This window comes from Diadema antillarum, unplaced genomic scaffold (assembly GCF_040938485.1).
Source record: "Diadema antillarum isolate AM-2024a unplaced genomic scaffold, OU_Dant_1.0 seq00000158_RagTag, whole genome shotgun sequence".
NCBI classification, from domain to species: domain Eukaryota; kingdom Metazoa; phylum Echinodermata; class Echinoidea; order Diadematoida; family Diadematidae; genus Diadema; species Diadema antillarum.
Genome location: NW_027271230.1, coordinates 265,649 through 286,944, shown reverse-complemented (window position 1 = coordinate 286,944; position 21,296 = coordinate 265,649). Strand labels below are relative to the sequence as shown.

At 38.1% G+C, this 21,296-nt stretch overlaps 1 protein-coding gene across 1 annotated transcript in view; it reads left to right on the top strand.

The window, feature by feature from the left end:
* The window catches only part of LOC139727892 (zinc transporter ZIP13-like), a 57,698-nt gene that overhangs the window by 10,031 nt on the left and 26,371 nt on the right, over positions 1-21,296 (top strand). The window contains exons 4-6 of the mRNA XM_071638865.1: positions 3,168-3,381; positions 9,436-9,537; positions 19,022-19,194. Coding sequence (XP_071494966.1) covers positions 3,168-3,381; positions 9,436-9,537; positions 19,022-19,194 — 489 coding nt within the window. The remainder of the gene's footprint in view (positions 1-3,167; positions 3,382-9,435; positions 9,538-19,021; positions 19,195-21,296) is intronic.

The window sequence follows — 21,296 nt, the reverse complement described above, 5'->3', positions numbered from 1 at the left end:
AAATAAAACATAAGTAAACAAAAACATTTAATTAAACATTTAAATGATACAATGAAACAGATGATTATTTCGAGTTGAATATCAAGTACTGTGACTAAAATAAAAGAAAAATGACAAAATTAAATAATTCAATAGACATTGAAATAACACTAATAATCATGTGAAAAGGGCAGGCATAATTATGATAACGGCGTCAAATTCAATATGCTGTGATTAAATTCACTAAGTCTAACATTATCATTGACTATTAATTGAGGCATAAGCAATTAAGGTAATTGCCGTGACACCATCCTATATTAAGGGATTTCATAAAAATCATTTTCAATACGCACACCTTTCAATTCTATTGAATAGATACGTTTTTAATAATGATCTGTTTTGGTGACCCCAAAGTAGTATCATTCCCCCCCCCCCCTTCAAAAAAAAAAAAAAAAAAAAAAAAAAAAGAAGTGATGACCCGACATCTATTTCTAGCGGCCCCGAGCCACCGCAAATCTTAGCCTTGGTATATAATACTATTATGGTTACGGTTCGTTATTCCGAAAGTTCGTTAATCCGAAAATGGAAAAAAAAATGTTTAGTTCCATGTAATTTTGAAGTATTAATTCGATGCTGTATGTAATGTAATTTGTTGTTTATGTCGTCAAAATGTGTCCATTGTGAATGTGTGACAAAACCAATTTCTATATTATGTTTTTATACATAATTTGGACAAATAAAGAAAAGACATGAAATGAAATGAAAAGTTCGCTATTTCGAAAGGTTCACTAATCGGAAAACGAAATGAGGTCTGTAATTCTGAAGGTTCATTAGTAGGCCTACTCATTTATTTAGTTATGGGGGGGGGGATTAACGAACTCATTTTCAGTTTCAACGGCTATGTTGCCCCACTCCCAACGCCTCCCACCTAAAAAAAAAAATATTAAAAAAATGTTCGAACCCTCCTACTTCAAAAGTTTTTTATTGTCAAATAATTTGATGAATAGATGAGAAAAATCATCCATCAATTAAGGAATTTAGTTTAGTTTTTTTCTTGTTTGCTTCTTTACTAAATGAAAAACGTACTTCTTTAATTCCTTGAATATTTTCCAGATATGACACCAAAAGCGTGCACTATATTGGTGAATTTCAATTCTAATCAGAGCCTTCTATATAATAGAAGGCTCTGATTCTAATAATGCAAGAGCTCCCTCAAGTGGCAGGGCAGCCACCACTCCAGTCGCTCGTTTCCTGGGCTAGATGTTAGATTTGTAAATAATTTGATTACAAAGTGAAAAAAATCACGCCAAAAGTTAAGAATTAAGTTCTTATTGGTGTCTCTGTTGCAAATAGATAAACCACCAATGTATCTTCTTGCTTTTTTGATTGAAATTACTGCAATTATCCCAATGTGAGCTCCAGATTTTCGAATTTTAATTCTAAAAATGCAAATTCTTTCTTGTGTGGAAGGGACACCCCCCTCTAATACCCTATCACTGCTGCTTTGTGCTTAGATCTTAAATATTCAAATTATGGATTATTAAATAAGAAAATCAAGCAACACTAAAAGAAGGAATTTGGTTTGTTATAGGTTCTATTATGGAACTTCAATGTACAACGTATCGTCTTCCTTATGTAAACATTGACAAAAAATGTCAAAATATTCCATTCGATGTGTGCACCAGATTTTACTTGGATTTCAATTCTAAAAACACCATCTCCGTGCTCAATCTTATGCTCTTAGATGTTAGAGTTGCAAATAATTAAGTGATTAGTAAACGAAAAAAAAAATAACACGATTAGTTTGTTTTGGCACTTCTTTGAGAAAAAAAAAAAAACACCCCAAAGCATCCTCTACATTTTTTTTTTTTTATTTTCAATGTATGTAGGCTTACTAGATCATTTGATCCCCATCCCTTCCTCTCTGCTCGGTTACTGAGCTTAGATTTTGGATTGAAGTAATCATAGTAAAATTAACGAGAAAATCAGGCAACAAGAATGTTATCGTTTGAATTTCGCTATTTATCTGATTTTTTTCTTGTAATTTAGATAAATGACTAACGTATCATTCTAATACTTTGATCCCAAATTTCTTTACTGGAAAATTTTCAAATGTTCCACCAAAAGAATTCAACAGTTCATTGAATTTGAATTGTAAAAAAGCAAAAGCTCCCTTGGATAATACATACAGTGGATGTCCCTACTATATGTAAAGGAGTCGTAACCCACGAACGTATATATAAAGATCTCGCTTTATTCATTCATTAGTTGTTCATCGTGAAACCGGTGAAATAGCCATCCTCCGAGCTAGACACCCACGAGTCATGGACCCTCGAGCTGAACAATGAAATGAGAGAAAGAGATGGAGAGAGAGAGAGAGAGAGAGAGAGAGAAGAAATAAAGGTCCATAAGTCATTCACTCATTAGTAATAATGTTTATTATTCCGAGGATTCGTTACATGTATTCGTTAATCCGAAATGAAAAAAAAAAAAGTTCGTTATGATACTACTCAATGTGTAGGTTCATTCATCTGAAAACGAAATAAGGTTCGTTATTCTGAAGGTCCGTTTGAACGCACCTTCTTTTTTATTTGGATTAACGGACTGTATTTCAGTTTCGGATTAACAAACCTTCTGAATAAGGATCTATAATCTCGAGCAAGTACAGTGTATCTATAAAGGTTCATAGCTCCAGCAGCTGACACCCTTTCCTGCCATGTAGGCCTAGATGTTTCGTAATTTTAGGAGAACAGTATATATTTCACCTTAAAGTTTTTTCTGGAAGGATATATGGAGCGCAAGATACACATGTATTTGAACGAGAGAAGCAGAAAATGACCTCTCGGCTACACCATCGTTCTGGAAAAGTAGAAGTCGGGCCTAACCCTGGACCCTGGACTCGCTCGGGTCGACTATCTTCCCCGCGCATGCGCAGTTTTAATCACTTGCCAAACCAGCCGTCCAGTGTTGCTCCGTCTGCTCGCTAACGTTCGTCAGATGCTTTCACACACTCCGTTGTACAAGGATGAAGTGCCCCGTCAGCAGTAGGACTTTCGTTCAGCTGTGCACCTGTATAGTGGTGATATGTTTAGCTTCTCCTGCGACCAGCGAGATTCATCGGACTCGCTCTTCACGCCCACGGGCCGCTGCCCCATACTCGGGGCACGGAATCCGTGCTGCCGGTGTAGGCTCCACGTTCGAAACTGACCAGTCGATTGCCAGATGATGCTGGAACTACTCAGAAGGAAGGGAACAATGCAGCCTTCAGGAACTATGAAGACCAGTATCCTAGAGAAGTTGCTTGGATTTATGCCATCTTAGCAACCAGTTTGATTGGACTTACGGGAGTTTTGCCACTCTTCTTGCCCTTTAAGATCGCACCTCAAAATAGCGATGCCGCAGGTAAATGTCACTTGTGACTGACATTGCTGTCATCGGTCACATGTAGGTCCAAGAAGCTTGGATGGAAGAAGTAAATTCTGTGCCATCATCATTTCGTTCAGATGTTGCAAATAATGATAATAGCGATAATTATATTCCGATAATGATATTATGATAATGATAATCACAATGATGATACCAATGTGTTGCTAGTAAATGGCCCCAGTAGAGTGACACTTGCAGATTTCCTCTAAAGTAAATATCACATGTGTGACTAACCGCAGCAGCGACCCCAATACCTACCGTAATGTTACAGCGCCCCGCGCCGGGGTTAATGTGTGACATTCAGTTTTTGGCAAATGGAGACATATCAGGGTTCGAAATTGGCGATGGTCCGCTGGCCATTGGCCACCCAAAATCACGTCGGACTAGCTAAAAATCATAAAATTCTGAAGTTACTAGTCCGTCTGGCTTGCCAAAATATTGCTTCAGTGTTAAAATTGATTCTAAGTAGTCCGCCTGGCTAGTTAAAAAAAAAGTTAAGTGTGACCCCTGCATATTGATACAAGCATTTTCTAATCATATGTTAATACGTTCGAAGGACCAGGATTTTACATAGTTACATGAGGTATCGCTATAGGACATTATGTAATCTGTGGGATGGAGTAATTTAAAGTCTGACAGCCACTATGATATAAAAGAAAAACATGTTAGAAATTAACTATACACAGCCCAGTCGCTGTACATGGTACGTCTAGCGTAACAGCGTCTGGTCGGGCTAGTTAGAAATGAGAGTATTTAGGGGCAAATGTAATCACTACCCCCACACTTTATATAAAATGAGAAAATATTGTAAAAGTTATTTGCAATATGGTTTGACTTTGAAAAAGAAACCTTCAGGTACCAAAGAAACCCTTCTATTTATTACAGATTTCTTGAGGCTAATAAAGAACAAATGTGATGTACAGGGTGTACCTGTTTGGTCATTTGATTATTCCGCAGAAAATTGTCATTCAGGAAGATGTAGCGTAACTGTTCTATATATATATATATATATATATGTTGAGAATTCACATATTGGCACCATGAAGAATCAAGAAATAAACTGGTACCAGGTACATGTAATGCATTTTTTTTTTGCCAACTAAGAATGAGTTTATTTGACTGGAATTTCCGGTGCCCTCTGCCTTCTTCAGGAGTCTCGACAATGACGGTACCAAAACACAAATTGAACATGTAGAGTACGCACTCATATACAGACTGAAGAAGGTGGAGGCCACCGAAAATTCGAGTTGAATAAACTCGTTCTTTATTGGCAAAAAAAATGCATTACCAGTTTATTTCTTGATTATTTATATATATGTGTGTGTGTATATATGCACTGTATATATATAGTACATTAATATAGTAGGATGGAAGGCGTTGCCTTATTAGTGACTTAGCTGGACAGTCTGTTTCAGCTGAAGCCTCGTCAGCAACTAAATCAGTTTCTTGTTAAAGTACAGTGTAAGACATACGGCTCTGGTGCACTCAAGCAAGCAAACAACAGATACAAAAGATACATGCACGTGGCTACTTAACAACACAATAAAGTTGACAATGACACTGGTACTGGGCTTACACTGTATGTCTTACACTGTACTTAAACATAAACAAGAAACTGATTTAGTTGCTGTCGAGGCTTCGGCCGAAACAGACTGTCCAGCTAAGTCACTAATAAGGCAACACCTTCCATTCTACTATATATTGTACTACATGGGCTCCTATATAGTTGAGCACTGTCAGCCATATTGCAGTTTACATTCTACTTACGTTTATGTATGAAGATAGTGCAACAACATCTATCATCCCCATTAAACTCATTTTGTCTACTCTGAAAATATACAGCTTGTATGCCTACTGTGCAACTCTTATCAAGGTGGTAATAACATCATGTTCAGATGCAATAATGTACTTCATGAGTATGATTTTGGGCTGATTGAATGTTTGATAATGATAGGGCCTACATGTAATGCAAATATTGTAAGCGATCATGACATGTCATCCCCATGTCCTTTTGGGTGGCCATCACAAATCTGGTTTGATACAATTGTTCAGTGATGTACAGTAATTTGATATAATCTTTTTACTGGTGAAAGGTCATGAAAGGCATTTTTCTCTCTCCCTTTAGCTTATCATAGTCATGTACAGCTGTATTTCATTTATTTTCCTCCTCATTCTGGTATAGTTTTCTTTCTTATGTTCTGATTATTGTTTTTCTCCCTTTTCTCTGTAACTTCTAATATTTCCTCACCTTCTGATCAATCTGTTTTGCTTGTCTTCTTATCTCCTCCTTTTCTTTCTCCTCTTCTTTATGCCTCCACTATGTCTCCTTAGTTCACACTCCATCCCCACCCAGTCACATGCACTCCTCTTCTGCTCATTTACCAGTTTGAATATTCAGTTGCATGGGCTCTATTGCAAACCTCAGTTTTCTGTGATAGGGGTGCCCCCGACTCTGGAGAGAACCTATGCTACCGAAGAATTGCCAGATGAAAGTGATTTGGTTTTTTTTCTCCAAATGCTAAGGGGGGGGGGGGGGGGGGTGAGAGAGATCCTGTTTACATAGAATATAAATCACATTTGTTATTTCATAAACAGAGTATCTTGATGTCATGCCAGTAGAAAGCATCCTCTCCTTAGGCCAACGCTCAGACTGTGCAAAACAATGAAGACTTATTCTTCATCATGCAATGTATGATCAGGGAGCTGGTATGATTCACAGAGCTACAGAGACTGCCTATCCCTATCAAGTTCCACACTTTGTTTACCATGCAGTACAAAGTATTAATGACCTTGAACCAAAATACCGAGTGTTGTACCAGTTCAAGTAGGTTTGATATCTATTCCAGGCGAGCAACGAGATATAAAAACTGTACATGCATATCCACCTAGAGTACCAACTGGTTTATAATGCAATGCTAAATACAAAGTACATTGCATGTCATTAGTACATTGTTATTTTGCCCCGTGTATCCAAATGTACAGAACTTTGCTATGAAACACTTGCTGCACCATGCATTTAATATCAAACCAGCCAAAGTTGAACTCCATTTGTCCTATTTGGAGTAGAACTTCCTGTGTAGCATGACGGTGTGTGCATGCATGGCGGGTACGTGGTCACTCTTTGTATATGTGGTGTGTAGTGGGTTTACCAGTACGTGCTGTGCTGGGAGCCCCAGAAGCTGGTTTTGATTTCATGCTGAGTCTGCAAGTGACGCTGTCACTGTCTCCCACAAGCTCTCTGATCTCTACTCTGCTGTTGTTGTTGTCGTTGCCCATTGTCTATGTTCAACCATTGGCCTGGTTTCCTTAATGGTTAACCATTTCCTTTTGTTTCCGTTTCTCTCTGCTCTATTCCATGCTTAATCCTAATGTCTACAAAATTGAGATGGAGATTAGATGAAAAGATCCATTGATGACATGTAGAACAGTGAATGTATGATGGCATGGAGATACAATGCAGATCTATAGAGGAAAAGAGGAAGACAAACTTACAGACAGATTGATGTTTTGAAAGACAGAAGAGAGAAAGAGAAGAACTAAGTAGGTCTAATACAGTATTTGGCCTATACTTACATAGATACATGCATTATATGCAAATATATGTATGTCACAATGCCTATTTCAAATGTGTTCTTGATTCTATAAAAGTACTCACATGAATAGCAGTGTGCTAATTCATGGCATAGGCCCTATTTATAGTACCACAAGTGTCTACAAGTACAATGTTAGCACAATCAGTTCAAGAAACTGACAGTGAACACATCAATTGTAACGTCTACTGCTGCAAATTTAACACAAGATAGAAATACCACAAAATTCAGTAATAAGATAACTGATTAATAGCTGAACTATATACGGTATGTTCATCTGATTCAGATAATATGTGACTGTGCATCACAAAACGAACAAAAAGTCGCTCGCAGTAATTTTGTGTGAGGACTGAAAATAGGTGAATTGGGTCAACCTAACCGGGGAGGTCCTTACCTCCCTCACCTAACTAATCTTGAGTTTTCATATTTTCTGAAAGAGCAAATCTTCTTCTACATTATAAGCTCACCTGAGCCAAAGGCTCAAGTGAGCTATTGCGATCGCTCTTTGTCCGGCATCCGTTGTGCGTCGTGCGTCGTGCGTCGTCCGTCATGCGTAAACTTTTACATTTTCATCTTCTTCTTGAAAACGACTTGACCGATTTTCACCAAACTTGGAAGGAAGCATCCCTAGGGGGATAGGATCTCAATTTGTTCAAGTGGGCACCATACCCCACCTGGGGGCCCCCAGAGGGGCCGAAACCCCCCAAAATTAAGGAATCTTAAAAAATCTTCTTCTCTAGACCCAGAAGTGATAGAGCTAAGTTAATACAATGTACTATGAATTAGTACATTGATAACTGTAGTTTCAAGTTTGTTCGTGATGGAATCAGGGGTGCCCCCCTTGGGATCCAAGGGAGGGGGATGGGGAGGGGTCCTAATGGGGCCCAAATTGTACATTTTCATCTTTTTCTTGAAAATGCCATAATGAATTTTCACCAAAGTTGGCAGGTAGCATCCCTAGGGGGAAAGAATCTCATTTCCATCAAATGGGCACCATGCCCCACCTGGGGGCCCCAGGGGGCCTAAATATGGACCGAAATTGCAAATTTTCAACTTTTTCTTGAAAACCCTATTACTAATTTTCACCAAACTTGGCAGGTAGCATCCCTAGGGGGATAGAATCTCAATTCCATCAAATGGGCACCATGCCCCACCTGGGGGGACCCAGGGGTCCCACCCCCCCCCCCCCCCCTGTTGACAGATTTTATGTAGAACTGGAAGTGATTGAGCTAAGTTGATAAATGAGTCAGTATATTGATGACTGTTGTGTAAAGTTTGTTCATGGGAGAATCAGGGGTGCCCTCCCCCCCCCCCCCCACCCACCCCCTTGGGACCCAAGGAAGCGGGATGGGGTGGGGGGGGGGGGGGTCCAAATTCGGGACTAAATTTTCATCTTCTTGCTGAAAACAACATAATTGATTTTCACCAAACTTGTCAAGTAGCATTCCCATAGGGATAAGATCTCAAAGTGTTTGAATGGGCACCATGCTTTCCTTGGGGGCCCCAGGGGGTCCAAACCTCCTAAATTAATGAATACTATAATATTTTTCTCTAGTTCTAATCAAAAGTGATAGGGCTTTAAGTCTTTTTTCCCAAGCTGCGTGATCTAACATTCTATAAAGTACAATTTGTACAGTGTACTTGGCAGGTATTTTTACCAGTGTGATAGAATATGTAAATGGACACCATGCCCCCATTCTCAAAGCTACCACCACCATAAGTTTCCAATGTTCTCAGGTAAGAGTCTGCAAGAATGCATGGAAGGTGAACTTGCGATACTCAGGTGAGCGCGTAACCTCTGGGTCTCTTGTGTTAAAGTTTGGGATCATGAAACAAACAGGAATTTGCGTTTTCAACAGTTTTTCTTGAACACTTTTTTGTAGAAAGTGTGATAAGCTGTTTCTCATAGAGCCGTCTTTCCATTTCTTAAAAACCCTGTCCATACTCTTCACTTTCAACTTCAATAACCTTGAAAATAATGATGCTACTGCATTGAAAGTTTGCATTAATCATCTACAGAATGTTTTAATGAAGCATCCTCAATTTCAGCCTTATCTAATAATCCTTTCATTGTTGTTGCTCCAATGGTCAACATCCTGTTTTTTGTTCCATTCATCCCACATCTAGCATGGCTTGGTAAAGATTTTATAAGCGCTTGAATAGACCCTGTACTTCAAAGCCTGTTTTCTCAGTTTACACTTTCCAGAATGTGTCCTTTCTTTCCAATATTTAAGTTAAAAGAGTCCATTTGAATGGAGTTATACCTCATTTTAAAGCTTAGAGTCTGCTCTTTCAGAATCTGCTCTTAACTAAAAAGCCATGTGTGGCGACTTTTTGTTGGTTTTGTGATGCAGGGTCACATATTGTTCAGTTCTTTGTTTATGTTCAGGTAAGGATGTTTCTCTTTTCTTTTCTGAACTTCCTTCCCTCTGTCTGTCAGGAGCTGCAAAGTTCAACTGCATCCTGAGTTTTGCAGTGGGTGGATTGTTGGGTGATGTCTTCCTGCACTTATTACCTGAAGCCTGGGCTCACATATCAGCAAGTAAGTCAGAGTGTGTAGGTTCAAGTTTGGAACTCAGAAGCAATTAGACTTACATTTGGGAGAGTTTAATCAAAATTTGTAGTTGGAAGACAGGCAATTTACAATTGTATAGTCCCCCCCCCCCCCCCCCCATCAGAAGTACAGTGTCTTGTTCAAACATACCTTGCTTACTATGGTATTGAGGTGATCAGAGAACTAAATTATACAATGATCATGCACAAATCACTCTCATGTTTTTGTTAGCATGTGTGTCTGGAGCATCCAGGGGACACAAATCTGGTTGCATATATCTGACCTTGATCTAAATAAAAGTATAGAAACATGGCATTACCAGTATGTATCACAATGTTGTACATTGATGCACATAATTCCACAAGATGAATGAAATGAAGTAGGCCTATAAGTATTTGATTTCATTCACTGGGAAAACAGGGTGTGCATGTTTTTGCATAGATGTACAATATGTGTGTGTGTCTGTGTGTATGTTGCACCTTGCATTCTGTATATGTGTGTGTGTGTTGGGGGGGGGGGAATTATTGGTAATGGTATGTGTGCATTCAGGCAGTACCATGAAGTGAAAAATAGCTATGGAAAGTAACACTTTAAGTATTGAAAGTGATAAATTCTGTTTCGATGCTTGATAATTATTGTCTATAATGAATGATTATTGGCAAGAATGGTTCCTAAATCACAGAGTTCTGGTATTGCATCACTTGCATAGAGATTTCCAACTAAACAGCTAGCATGTAGGGAAAAAAAAAGTAGAAAAAAAAGTAGATACTTTGACATTAGGTTCTTGTTTCCGTGACTGATTTTTGATGCTCAAGGGTTCCCTCTGCACTTTTACATTATTTTAATTGTTTCTTTTTTTCCCATAGGGAAACATTTTAGTGTCCACAAATAGCAAGTGATACCAAATAAAATGATGATTAATACCTGTTGGCACCGTTCATCTTGGTGAAATATCTTGGGAAAAGATACTGTAGTAATTCACTTGGTACCGTTCTCACTCACTAGATATAGTGTATCATGATGTTTTTGGTAAGCACTATGCATGTGCATAACTCCTACGGAAGAAGCCGGGAAGTGTTTCTGGTCATGTCAGAAATGCGCCGCTGTAAATCATTAGATCAGTGGTATTTGTGATATGATTCACACTCTAATCATGCATGTATATTTTGTGCTTAGTATAGTATTTTGTGGTGTATTTCGAGGTGTATTTGCATTCACTTTACAAACCACATGATGTGATAAATACTGTGATACTATGGCATTTCACCGTAAATGTGAATGCACCTGTTGGTGTACATGGTTCCTCCCGTGATAGCCCAAAATCTGCGAGCAAAAAAAAAAAAAAAAAAAAGTAACTGCCCCCGATCAAAGTGGCATGAATTAAGGTTTTGATCAACATGATTAAACCTTTGGTACAGTGTAGGGCTATTCCTACATTTATTGACTAATTTCTCTGTGAAAATGAAAATGATCGGTTCAAGCCTGCATGAGCAAGCATGCAGGAAAATAAGGCAAAATGGTTAACTAATTCCAAAATCACAAGAGTCATTTTTTGGTTCTGCAAAACATGAACTGTTTCTTGTGTACTGTTGTTTTGTCATCCATCCTTTGACCCCCCTCACACCTAATCCTGACACTTGTCACATTTTTTTTTTAGGGTAAGTGAACACAATATTAGGGTTTAATGGCTATGTTCAACCCTCCTTCGTGTATGACTGCAAAATCCTGTCAGTTAGTGAAAGAATTAACATCAGATATACTGTATTGTTTTCAGCATGTCCACTATCAGCACATGTGTGTGAACATAGCTGGAGTCCTTGTGTTGTGGTTGAGTGAGCACAATATAAAGATGGAGCAAGAAATAGGCGTTTTCACATCAGCCCGATGTTTCGAAATAGTGCGCTTTTTTCTGACTTGGGAAATAGAAAATATCTTGAGCTTGGATTTTTATCGGCTGATGTGAAAACGCCTAATGTTAAGATGTAATGTTATTGTGGTATAAGGGGGTCAAACAATGGATGATAAAAGAATGACAGCACTTCGGCCTATACTACCTGTAAACACTCTAGAAATAGAATGTTTCACAGATCCCCAATTTAAAAATTCTTGTGACTTTTGAAAAGTGACCATTTTGTTTTATTGTGTGCTCACTCATGCATTACTCAGCAGCACTCGCTCTCATTTTTCTCACAGATGTACCCCTGCCAAATAATGTCGCTTAAAACCTACCGGTATTTGTTTTGATTAAGGGGTTTTATAATTTGTTATGTGTGTAATAGTATTCACATAGGATCAAGGGTACAGTAGGCCCTACATCATGAAAGGTAACTCCTGCTCACATATTTTTAGATTGGAAGATGTTCTGATGTATTTGATTATTTTATGATATAAATACAACAAAATCTCTCACTTGAGCAACTTGGCTATTTGTGCTTTGTAGGAAAAACAAACCACACAAAAAAAGCAAAATAGGTGATTAGACCTGGACCTACAACAACGACTTAACAGAGACTAGACAGAGACAGACGACTATCAGACAAAAGGTCAGCGAGTGACCTTGCTATAAATATTAGTCTGCGTAAACATACCCCTTTTTGAGTAATTGTGTGGAGATTACATGTACATAATTGTGTGCATTTCATGCTTTTTGAAACTACACCATCTACTATGAACTTCTGGATTTAGTGAGACATTTTGGAAAATTTAGAAGAAAAATCAAATCCCAGAACATAAATGAAAATAACAGAGAACTTGACAGTTTAGTCTCATTCATGTCTGCTTCACCCCCCCCCCCTCCAAAAAAAAAAAAGGAAGAAAAAAATCGCTTTCCCAGTTGAAATTTTCAGTGTTGCTTGTCATAGCTCTTTGTTGATTTACAGTGTAATTTCTTGACAGTGATTGAATATGTGTACACCCACATATACACACACACACTCACCTCACACATGCAGATTATCATTGTTTGAGCTCATAACATACAGGGCCCCATTTTCACTAGTTTTGTGTGTTGACTCACAATTACCTACAATGCAATATTGATGCGATGCAGGCTGGGATGTACACAGGTTTGCATTTGATTCCCTAATTATCTGATCCTTATACCTAATGAGCATTTCCTCTTACCCACTACTATATATGTACTGTGTAAATTTTGACAGTTAGGCGCCTATCAAGAGAAACGTCAGCTCACAAGCCAGCCAAAATTACACGTGTAGAATGTCCCCCATAGGCTTGTGTACATGTACATACCTATTTGAGTAATCTGAACCAAATTATCCTTTGTGAAAGGAATTCACATTTTGAGACAGGAAGTTTTAATCGTTGCGTCAAGTTATTCTAGATAGTTAATCATTATGCAATGGTTGGTGGAGCTATAGGTCCTACACTAGTATACAATAGGTGCACATATCACTAACAAGAGAGTTTTTTTTTTCTTCTTGTTTTAAGTGATGACATTCTTGTCTCATCTAATATACACGTGCTGTATGCCCAATGCGATTCTGCTTTGTGGAGATGTAATCTGTATTTTTTCTTTTTGTTATTTTGTCCAATTTTGAATTAAAGGCTTTGCTGTATGTCTTGTTTCAGTCACTCCATTTTGATAAAGTCACTTTGGATATGAAGTGGAGACTCCCTTGAAACCATGCACTACAAATATACTATTTGTAGATGAAACTAAAACCAGCTTTAGTGTTACAAAATAGTTCTAAAATGTGAGGTAGGGATAGAAACAATGAATGTAAAAATGTTAATCAGTACATGTACAATGTATAATCAATGTCAAGTATTATTGAATCGACTAAATGTGAGCAACAGTTTTTATCAAAATCATTCTAAGAATAAACTTTCTACAGTTATGATTTATAGAGAAATTTAGCAATATCTCCTTTGAAATATTTGCAGCTTTATTGCAAAATTCATGTATGGTAGGATGTTGTGTGATTCAATTGAACTATAGGCCTACATATGCATCAAATACTGTATGATACTCAAACATTCTTTATCATGGCTCCCAATGGTAAACAGTGGCTTTAAATCATATTTTGACAATGTGAGAATTTTGAAGCGGTAGCCATAGCAACAATCAAATGATCCCAGCATTTTGCTTGTTTTGTAGTCAGCTTATGGTAACTGCAACTTTTCTAAAAAGTAGTAATTGATTGAGATGATTTATTGGGCAGAGCTCATTTACATGTACAAGGTCCTTGCAAGCATCAAAGATTTATGAGTTTTTGAGTTGGGATTGTATTCATTCAGGGAAGATGCAGACTGAGTGAATTTGTGAAGGGAGAACAAATCTTTAGATTCAGGGAGAGAGGACATGGGAAGTTGCACTATGTTTCACTCCAAAGAGACTCGATAACTAAAAACGTTATGGTTGTTTGGCTTCATTAAATTATCAGCATTGCTCCTTGTATGGGCAGGATATTCTGCAAACGAGATGGGAAACTTTCCTAGGCTTGCTTGTGGGTACGAGGGTTATCGCATTGGCTGCAGAGTGAATGCACTAATCTGTTCTTGGTGTGCAGCTTGTTCTATACAGTGAGCTCATATAATACACAGGTGGAATATGCCACGTCTGATGCTTGACTGATGCGGAACACCGTCTCGCATGAGATTCAAGAAACAATGTGAATACTGTCCAGGACAGATTGCCTAGAAATGAATGCATAGAAACTGGATTGAAGTACTGCATGGTATTCTGTACATAGTGAATGAGGTAGACTGACTGGCTTGGCATTGTAGAACCTTGGAGAAAATGTACATGACTTTGAATACATAAGGTAGACCGGCAATTCATTAGTATAATGAGACTGCGATATGATTTGAAAATACATGTACCAGTTGTGGTCATCAGATGAATTGAAAGAGATGGATGTGGGGATTTATTGGAGTATCACTTGTGCCTATGTTACACTGGCATGATGCTGCATAGCTGTGGGGGCCCACAGATCAAGTTTACAGGTGAAGGAATGTCAGTCAGCCTGGGAATGGGAGGAGAGAGTCATGCCCTTGCTCAGTAGCCCTATATAGCCTTTCAGGGGTTTAACACTTTCAAAAGAACTTGTTTGTAATTATGCTTTTTGGAATCATTTGTCTAGATGTGTGTGTGTGGGGGGGGGGGGGGGGGGGGAGGGAGGGAGGGAGGGGTGTCCCCCGCCTATGGTGTGGATTTTTTTTTTCAACTTCAAAATGAATTTTGAGGTCTGTTTTCGAGAGAATCAACACAAAAGGAAGGGGAATTGTAACTTTCCTTTTAGTAAATGACAGGTTTGCTATAAAATTGGTAGGCAGCTAAAATCTCAAAAAAAGCGGTAGTCTAGCTACTACCCAAATCGGTAGAGTTGGCAAGTATGCGACACTTTTGATTATTTATACTTCATAACCCGAACTGAGGCCTCGGGTTTGGTGAATTCCCAATCCACGATCGAAAGCAGCCAGCAGCTTGCCAGACAGCCAGTGTGCGCCGGTGTAGCCTGTGATGCTGCTATTGTCTTTGCTGTTACGCAAAACATCTGATGACAACGAGTGATGTGGCGAGAATATTGTCTTTGATAAATGATACGTCTAGGGCAGTTAGACTACGAACAGTGGATGCATATGAATTACTTACGAACAGTGGATGCATCCGAAGCATCCACTTATCTTGCTTTAAGTCTATGAATTATAAATCGATGGCAGTTTTCCATACGAAAACACCCATCGATTCATAGTCGATAGTAAGAAAACAATGACTTTCAAAAAGCAAAACAAATACAATTGTAGATATAGGCTTTGAATGCTTCCACTGTTTGTAGTCTTGCCGCATCAGACATATCACTTAGCAAGATAATAGTCTCGCTACATGTCAGACGTAAAAGACGTAACAGAAAATACAATAGCCGCATCCTCAGGTGCAGCAGTCAGCAGCTTCTTGATAGTAGCGTATTTTTGTACGCTGTACATCGTTCACAAAGTACAAGAATATGCAATGCAGATGATATGCGCATTCTTCGACATGCACATGTTCACATTTACATGTTGTGTGCAGGGCCAGGGTGCACTTGCTAGCAGCCGAAGTTGACGTATCAAGACTCTGTCATAATGTTGCTATTGATGCTAATCAATGGGAAGTCTTCCAATCAATTCTAACTGCTTATTTTGCTATTGATTTTAAATCCATCTTATAAGAAATAGACTTTGAGAATGGGGTGAAAAACATAGTAGGAAAATAAAGTTGTCTAAAAGGTATGTTAAATAAGGTTTTTTCCATCACATTCTGAAATACGGGACAAATGGGCATTCCGGAAAGGGTTGGTCGGGATGCCGGGACAAAGGCGCAAAATATGGATGATCCTAGGAAATACGGGACGTCTAGTCATCCTGCAGGGGTTCTGGAGCCTCCTTGAGCAGACGTTCATCTCAGTATAAACAGACAAAATAGAGAAGATTCGATCTGATAGGGGATGGTTTCAGTCTTACAGAGTCTCCTAATAGCGGCCGTGAAGAGCCTTGGCTGCAGTATAGGGCTCACACCTGTAAATATAATGGAATGTCCCCGACCGCATCACAAAATCGTACCAAAGATACTAAAATAGATAAAGAAAAAACTAATTAAAAATCAGAAACGCAGTTTATAGCAAAAAAAAAACCACACCATTGAAACTGATTAGCTGCAGATATTGAGTATGATTTCTCTACAAACTGCATTTTGTTTGGAAGATGAAAGCTTTTCTTATGGAATTTAAAGGGACTATATTTGATTAGGTGCATGTACAGCAATATGTGATTTTTTTTTAGTAAAAAGAACTAGTAGTCTGGCTTTGCAAACCCGTGGACAGAGTTTGAGCTGAAGAACCCCCCTTGGAAATTTGATGGATGAAAGGATATATATCTCACTTTTTCAGGTTATTGAAGATGAAACACCTCATTTTCCTCAGCTATTTTACAGAATTTTTTGAATTTTGAATTTAAACACACATCTCTATGGGGAAATATTTACCTATGTGAGCCCTATAAATGCTATGGTTGAGCATGACTTCTAGGGAGAGCAGAAGATTTTTCTCCATCTGTAACAACTCCCTGCGTAGACTCTCGGTGCTGATATTTCTCAGGACCAGTGTGTACTGACAATGAACAGGAATGGCTAAACAGTTTGTGAGCCTTCTGCTTTGGTCAGCAAAGGCAGTTACCCGTATTAATCCTAGTGCTAATCGTAAGCCTCCATGCTTCACTGACCCTTGGCCCTGATTGCTTTAAAGCCCACTCCTATGAAGAAGAGACACAATTACCAAAATATGTGGATTGAGTGAATGCAACAATATCAGTAGAATACATCAGGGAAAGTAGAGGACAATCTGTTTGAAAGTTATGAATCTTTTAAAGTTTCTGTGCTGCTATAGCTGAACGAGAAGACTTCTGCAGTTTGTAATGTAATGTAAAGATATAAAAACAGAAGATTTCCACAAAAATTAAATTTTTACTGAATTATGCATTTTCCCGACTTGTTGCTTACACATATTAATGATAATATTGTTCTCCCTGCTTTGTGAAAGAGGTAAGTCAAGTGCGCTTTCATTTTGTTAGAGATATGGAAATATGTTGAATTCTGTTTATGTGTTCTTTTTGTTATTTAATAATCAAGTCCATATGATCATCACATACATTGTACTTTAGTAGTCTTCTAATCCAGCAATGGCTGCCCGGGAACTAAGAAAAAAAAATCACAACTTTGGAATGGATTGTGTGATTTTCCTCAAACTTTCACTGATGTGTAGTACAGTGTTCTAATATCAGCATTCACTCAATTCTCACATTATTTGTTCAAACTTGTCCTTTGCTTTTGAGAGATTTTCACAGATTGCAGTAATCCTTGCATGCTAGTGAACTATGCTTGATATGGTAGTCCATTTACCAATCAATGTCCTGCAATACATGAATGTTCAACTTGTCTATTTATAACCCCACAATTGGATAATCTCATTGATTATATTCAATGTGGAGATAACCAAATGTGTCCGAAACTTTGTTCTGTGACAGGTACATGCTTGTTGGTTGAAGTACTGTATAACGCAGTGTGGTTCAGTACTTTGTACGCTGGTGTTGTTTGTGTGCAGGGGTGGATCCAGGAATCCTGTAAAGGGGGGGGGGGGGGGCAACTAATATTTCTGGTGCCACTTCCGGGTTTCATTTCACTTTTTTCTTTTTATTTCTTTTGTTTTTAACGAAAAATTGTAAGGGGGGCGTGCGCCAGTTGTGCCCCCTCTGGATCTGCCACTGGTGTGTATGTGAGTGTGTGTGTGTGTGTCTATGTGAGTGTGTGTGCTCATGTGGTGTGTGTACTGTATAGTGACTTCACAGAATAATACACTGACTCCAAAGGAAAGCACAAGTCTATTATGCCATTTTGAGGTTGTCCACTTTCATAAGATCTGCCCCTTATCCGGGGCCCCCATCAGATTGCAATTGTTTACGCAGAGTTTTTGTGTCAGTTTTAAGATGTAGGGCCTACATTTAATGTAGGTAGGCCTACTGGGTGTCTGTTCATATACAGTGCACAATATATGAAGCCTGTCATCCTGCCATAATCCTGTCCTATGGTCAGGAAATCTCAAAGTAAGGACAATACTCACACATATAGCATCTGTTATTAATGACTTCAGTATGTGTGTACAGTATATCTTCGCTGGGGCGACAAGACCTCGTCTGCTACAAAATGTCAAATGTTCAGGAGAGCAAAAACACATGGCGGGAAAAGCACTGTATCCAATGGGATAGACATTCCTTTGACATGCTGTAATGGCTTCATTTTTGGGGTAAGACATCTAGGATTTGGACAGGACATCGCTTAACTGATTAACTGACCATTAGTCCAAAAAAGTCATTTTCACCAAAATTGCAGGTACAAGGTCTTGTCACCCCAGGGACGATATGCTTCTTTTTTTTTCTTCTTTTACAGAAAAAAACAGTTATTAGTTATGTAGATGTGATATAATGCTTTTCATAGAAGTTTGTTGAATTAAAATTGAATTGAGAGATAAGACAGAGAATACATGTGTTTTGGTTTTTTGTGGCTAAAAGTTTTTATATGAAGAGTTCACCATGATGTAAAAGCCTCCTTTCACATGTTATTCTGGAACTCAACATCAGTATGATTTTTAGAAGCCTTGGTGTTGATACTGGTCACTCCGAATAATTTTAAAAATTGAAGGTATGCATATATTTCTGTTTCATGAGAAAAAGAAAGACAAGCTTTAATACTGGCTTATTTTTTACATTGCCAACCTATGACAATAGGAGGATATTGTGAAATTTTGCTTAACGATAAAATTCCATCGTAAGTACTATATGAAGTGCATATAATTCTATGAATGAAAATGCTTTTGGCATAAAGGACCCCATATTGTGGTATACTTGCAAACTTTGCTACTATGGTGTGAAAGGAAATAAGAAAATAATGACCTTTGAACTTTTTTTTTTTTCACTGGCACAGATGATTACCATGGACACACTGTGATTGGCCTTTGGATTCTTGTTGGGATGCTGGTCTTTCTCTCCCTGGAGAAGATTTTTGGAGAGAATGGTGACCATGGAGATGAACAGAAGGAATCCAAAAAGGAATTCTGTGGGGTAGACGGCAACAAGAGACTACCTACCAAGGAAAAGGTATATCTTCAACATTGGGAATGGGTGTATGTTCTAGATTGGATTTCTGGTATTACAAATTAATGATCTTTGAAAACATGTTATAAGGGTATTGGATCCTCTCTACTGAGGAATTTGATAAGTAGAGATATTATGTTATAAAAAAGGTGTTCTAATGGTGACACAGTTGATGACACAGTTGATGCAACTTCATTGTCAATCATTTAGTGAGCAGGTAAAACTTTGTTGCTTGTTGAAATATCTATTAAAGAGGATTGTATTGGCTGAGCAATGCTTACTGGAGTACATGCTCTGTGCTGTCTTGTGTAGAGTACAAAGGACATTGTTCTCTTACAATATCCTTTTGTGGTCTTGTCATGAAGGGTTATGTGCTGGGGAAATCCCTCTTGTTACTGATATTTAGGGTGTTGCAACCCCTACCCCACAGGGCCTACTGTAAATACTTATCAGTATGTGTCATTGATTGAATCTAAATACATACATGATACACATTGTGTGCCATAACAAAACTGTGTCCTTAATAAGGTGCAAAGTACAATGTACATACCAACAAAGTACATTTCCTTTGCTGTTTAAACTCACAGAAACATTGGGATGTTGTTAAATAAAATACTGCAGGAAAGCAGTACTTAAAGTGTCCAAAACATTTTGTAAAATGTAGGCAAGGGCCCAGACATGTCACTTGCACTGATAACCATGGCATTAGTCTACCTGCAGACAACAGAAAGTATTTCAACTTAACAAAGCTCATTCTCTAGTGCATAACTACATATATAGTTGGCAGCAGAATTATTCAACCCCCCACGCATTTTCGACATTTTGGCGAAAAGAATAACATTGCAACTGCAGACTGTTACTAAATCGTTCACGTAGTCAACAGATAGTTTATCACAATTGAATACCGAAACAAAAGTCAAGATTTACTTCATAGTCCATCCAAAATTGCAATTTTCACACAAAAACAAATTTTGCTGGCAACTGTAATCCATACAGCTGCTGGAGAGGTACACAACCACCACTAAGTCTCACACATGAGGCAAATTCAAGATTTAGGCCTCATTACATACCTGCAGTGCAGGCAAACAGGTCTGATTGGTATTAATTCACCCAGCCTTTTCACAACAATGTCATTGTACTACACTGTATCCATGGAGTCCCAGAATTGCACTGCCATTCATTCTTTAGTGTTCACACATTGTTGTAAAGTGGAGGGGAAAAAAACACCTTTTATATGAGTTCTTTGTTTGTCATATAATTATTTGCAAAATTTTCAAAACCTCTCAATTGTGAAATTCATTACCAATTTGTAAATTGGCGACACATTTTTAGAAGATTACAGTTCTTGTATCCCTCTTAGAATAGGCAAATTTCTGTATTATTTTTGTTGTTATTGTTGTTGATTAGCAAGTGCAGATTTAATTGATTTCACCATATCTGTCCAATCTTTCTGAATAATGAGATATGCAATGCTATTCGAGAAAGGGTGTCAATTTTAATGGTAACAATATGATAATGTGTAGCCGAGGACTGAATTCCACCATCCCGAATTTGTAGCTTAAAGCACTTTACTGGATATCATCACCCTTGTCAATGGATTTGAATCTAAAGCTGCAAAGCAATTTGTTCCACTCCTGCTAGGCTATCATTTTTAGACCTTTGCATGCCAACTCTATTGACCTTTTCACATGTTTCTGCTTCCGACTAGTGCCAGTGCCTATGTGCGGTATACACTACCCTTTGTGTAGAGAGAAACTTTGTCATTGATTTAGGACTTAATGCTGAAGGACGCAAAAGATAACACCAGCAGACCAATAGATAGATCAATAGACTATGATATCTTTTATCTTTAACATGCCAGTTACATATCAACTATAGTTAATGGTACAATATCCCTGAAGTGGTGGCACCAAATCCACCTGCCTCGTTCAACCAAAATATTATGTCTAGCAGGTCAAAATGTGGGAACTAGGAAGTAATACTTGTTATGAATTATCTAACACTTCTTCTGTGTTCCTTCAAGTAGAAGAGTACCATAATTAGCAACTTCAAATTTAGTTTGTGAACATTTTTTGGCCTTGGTGAAATGTAAGCAAAAAATGGAG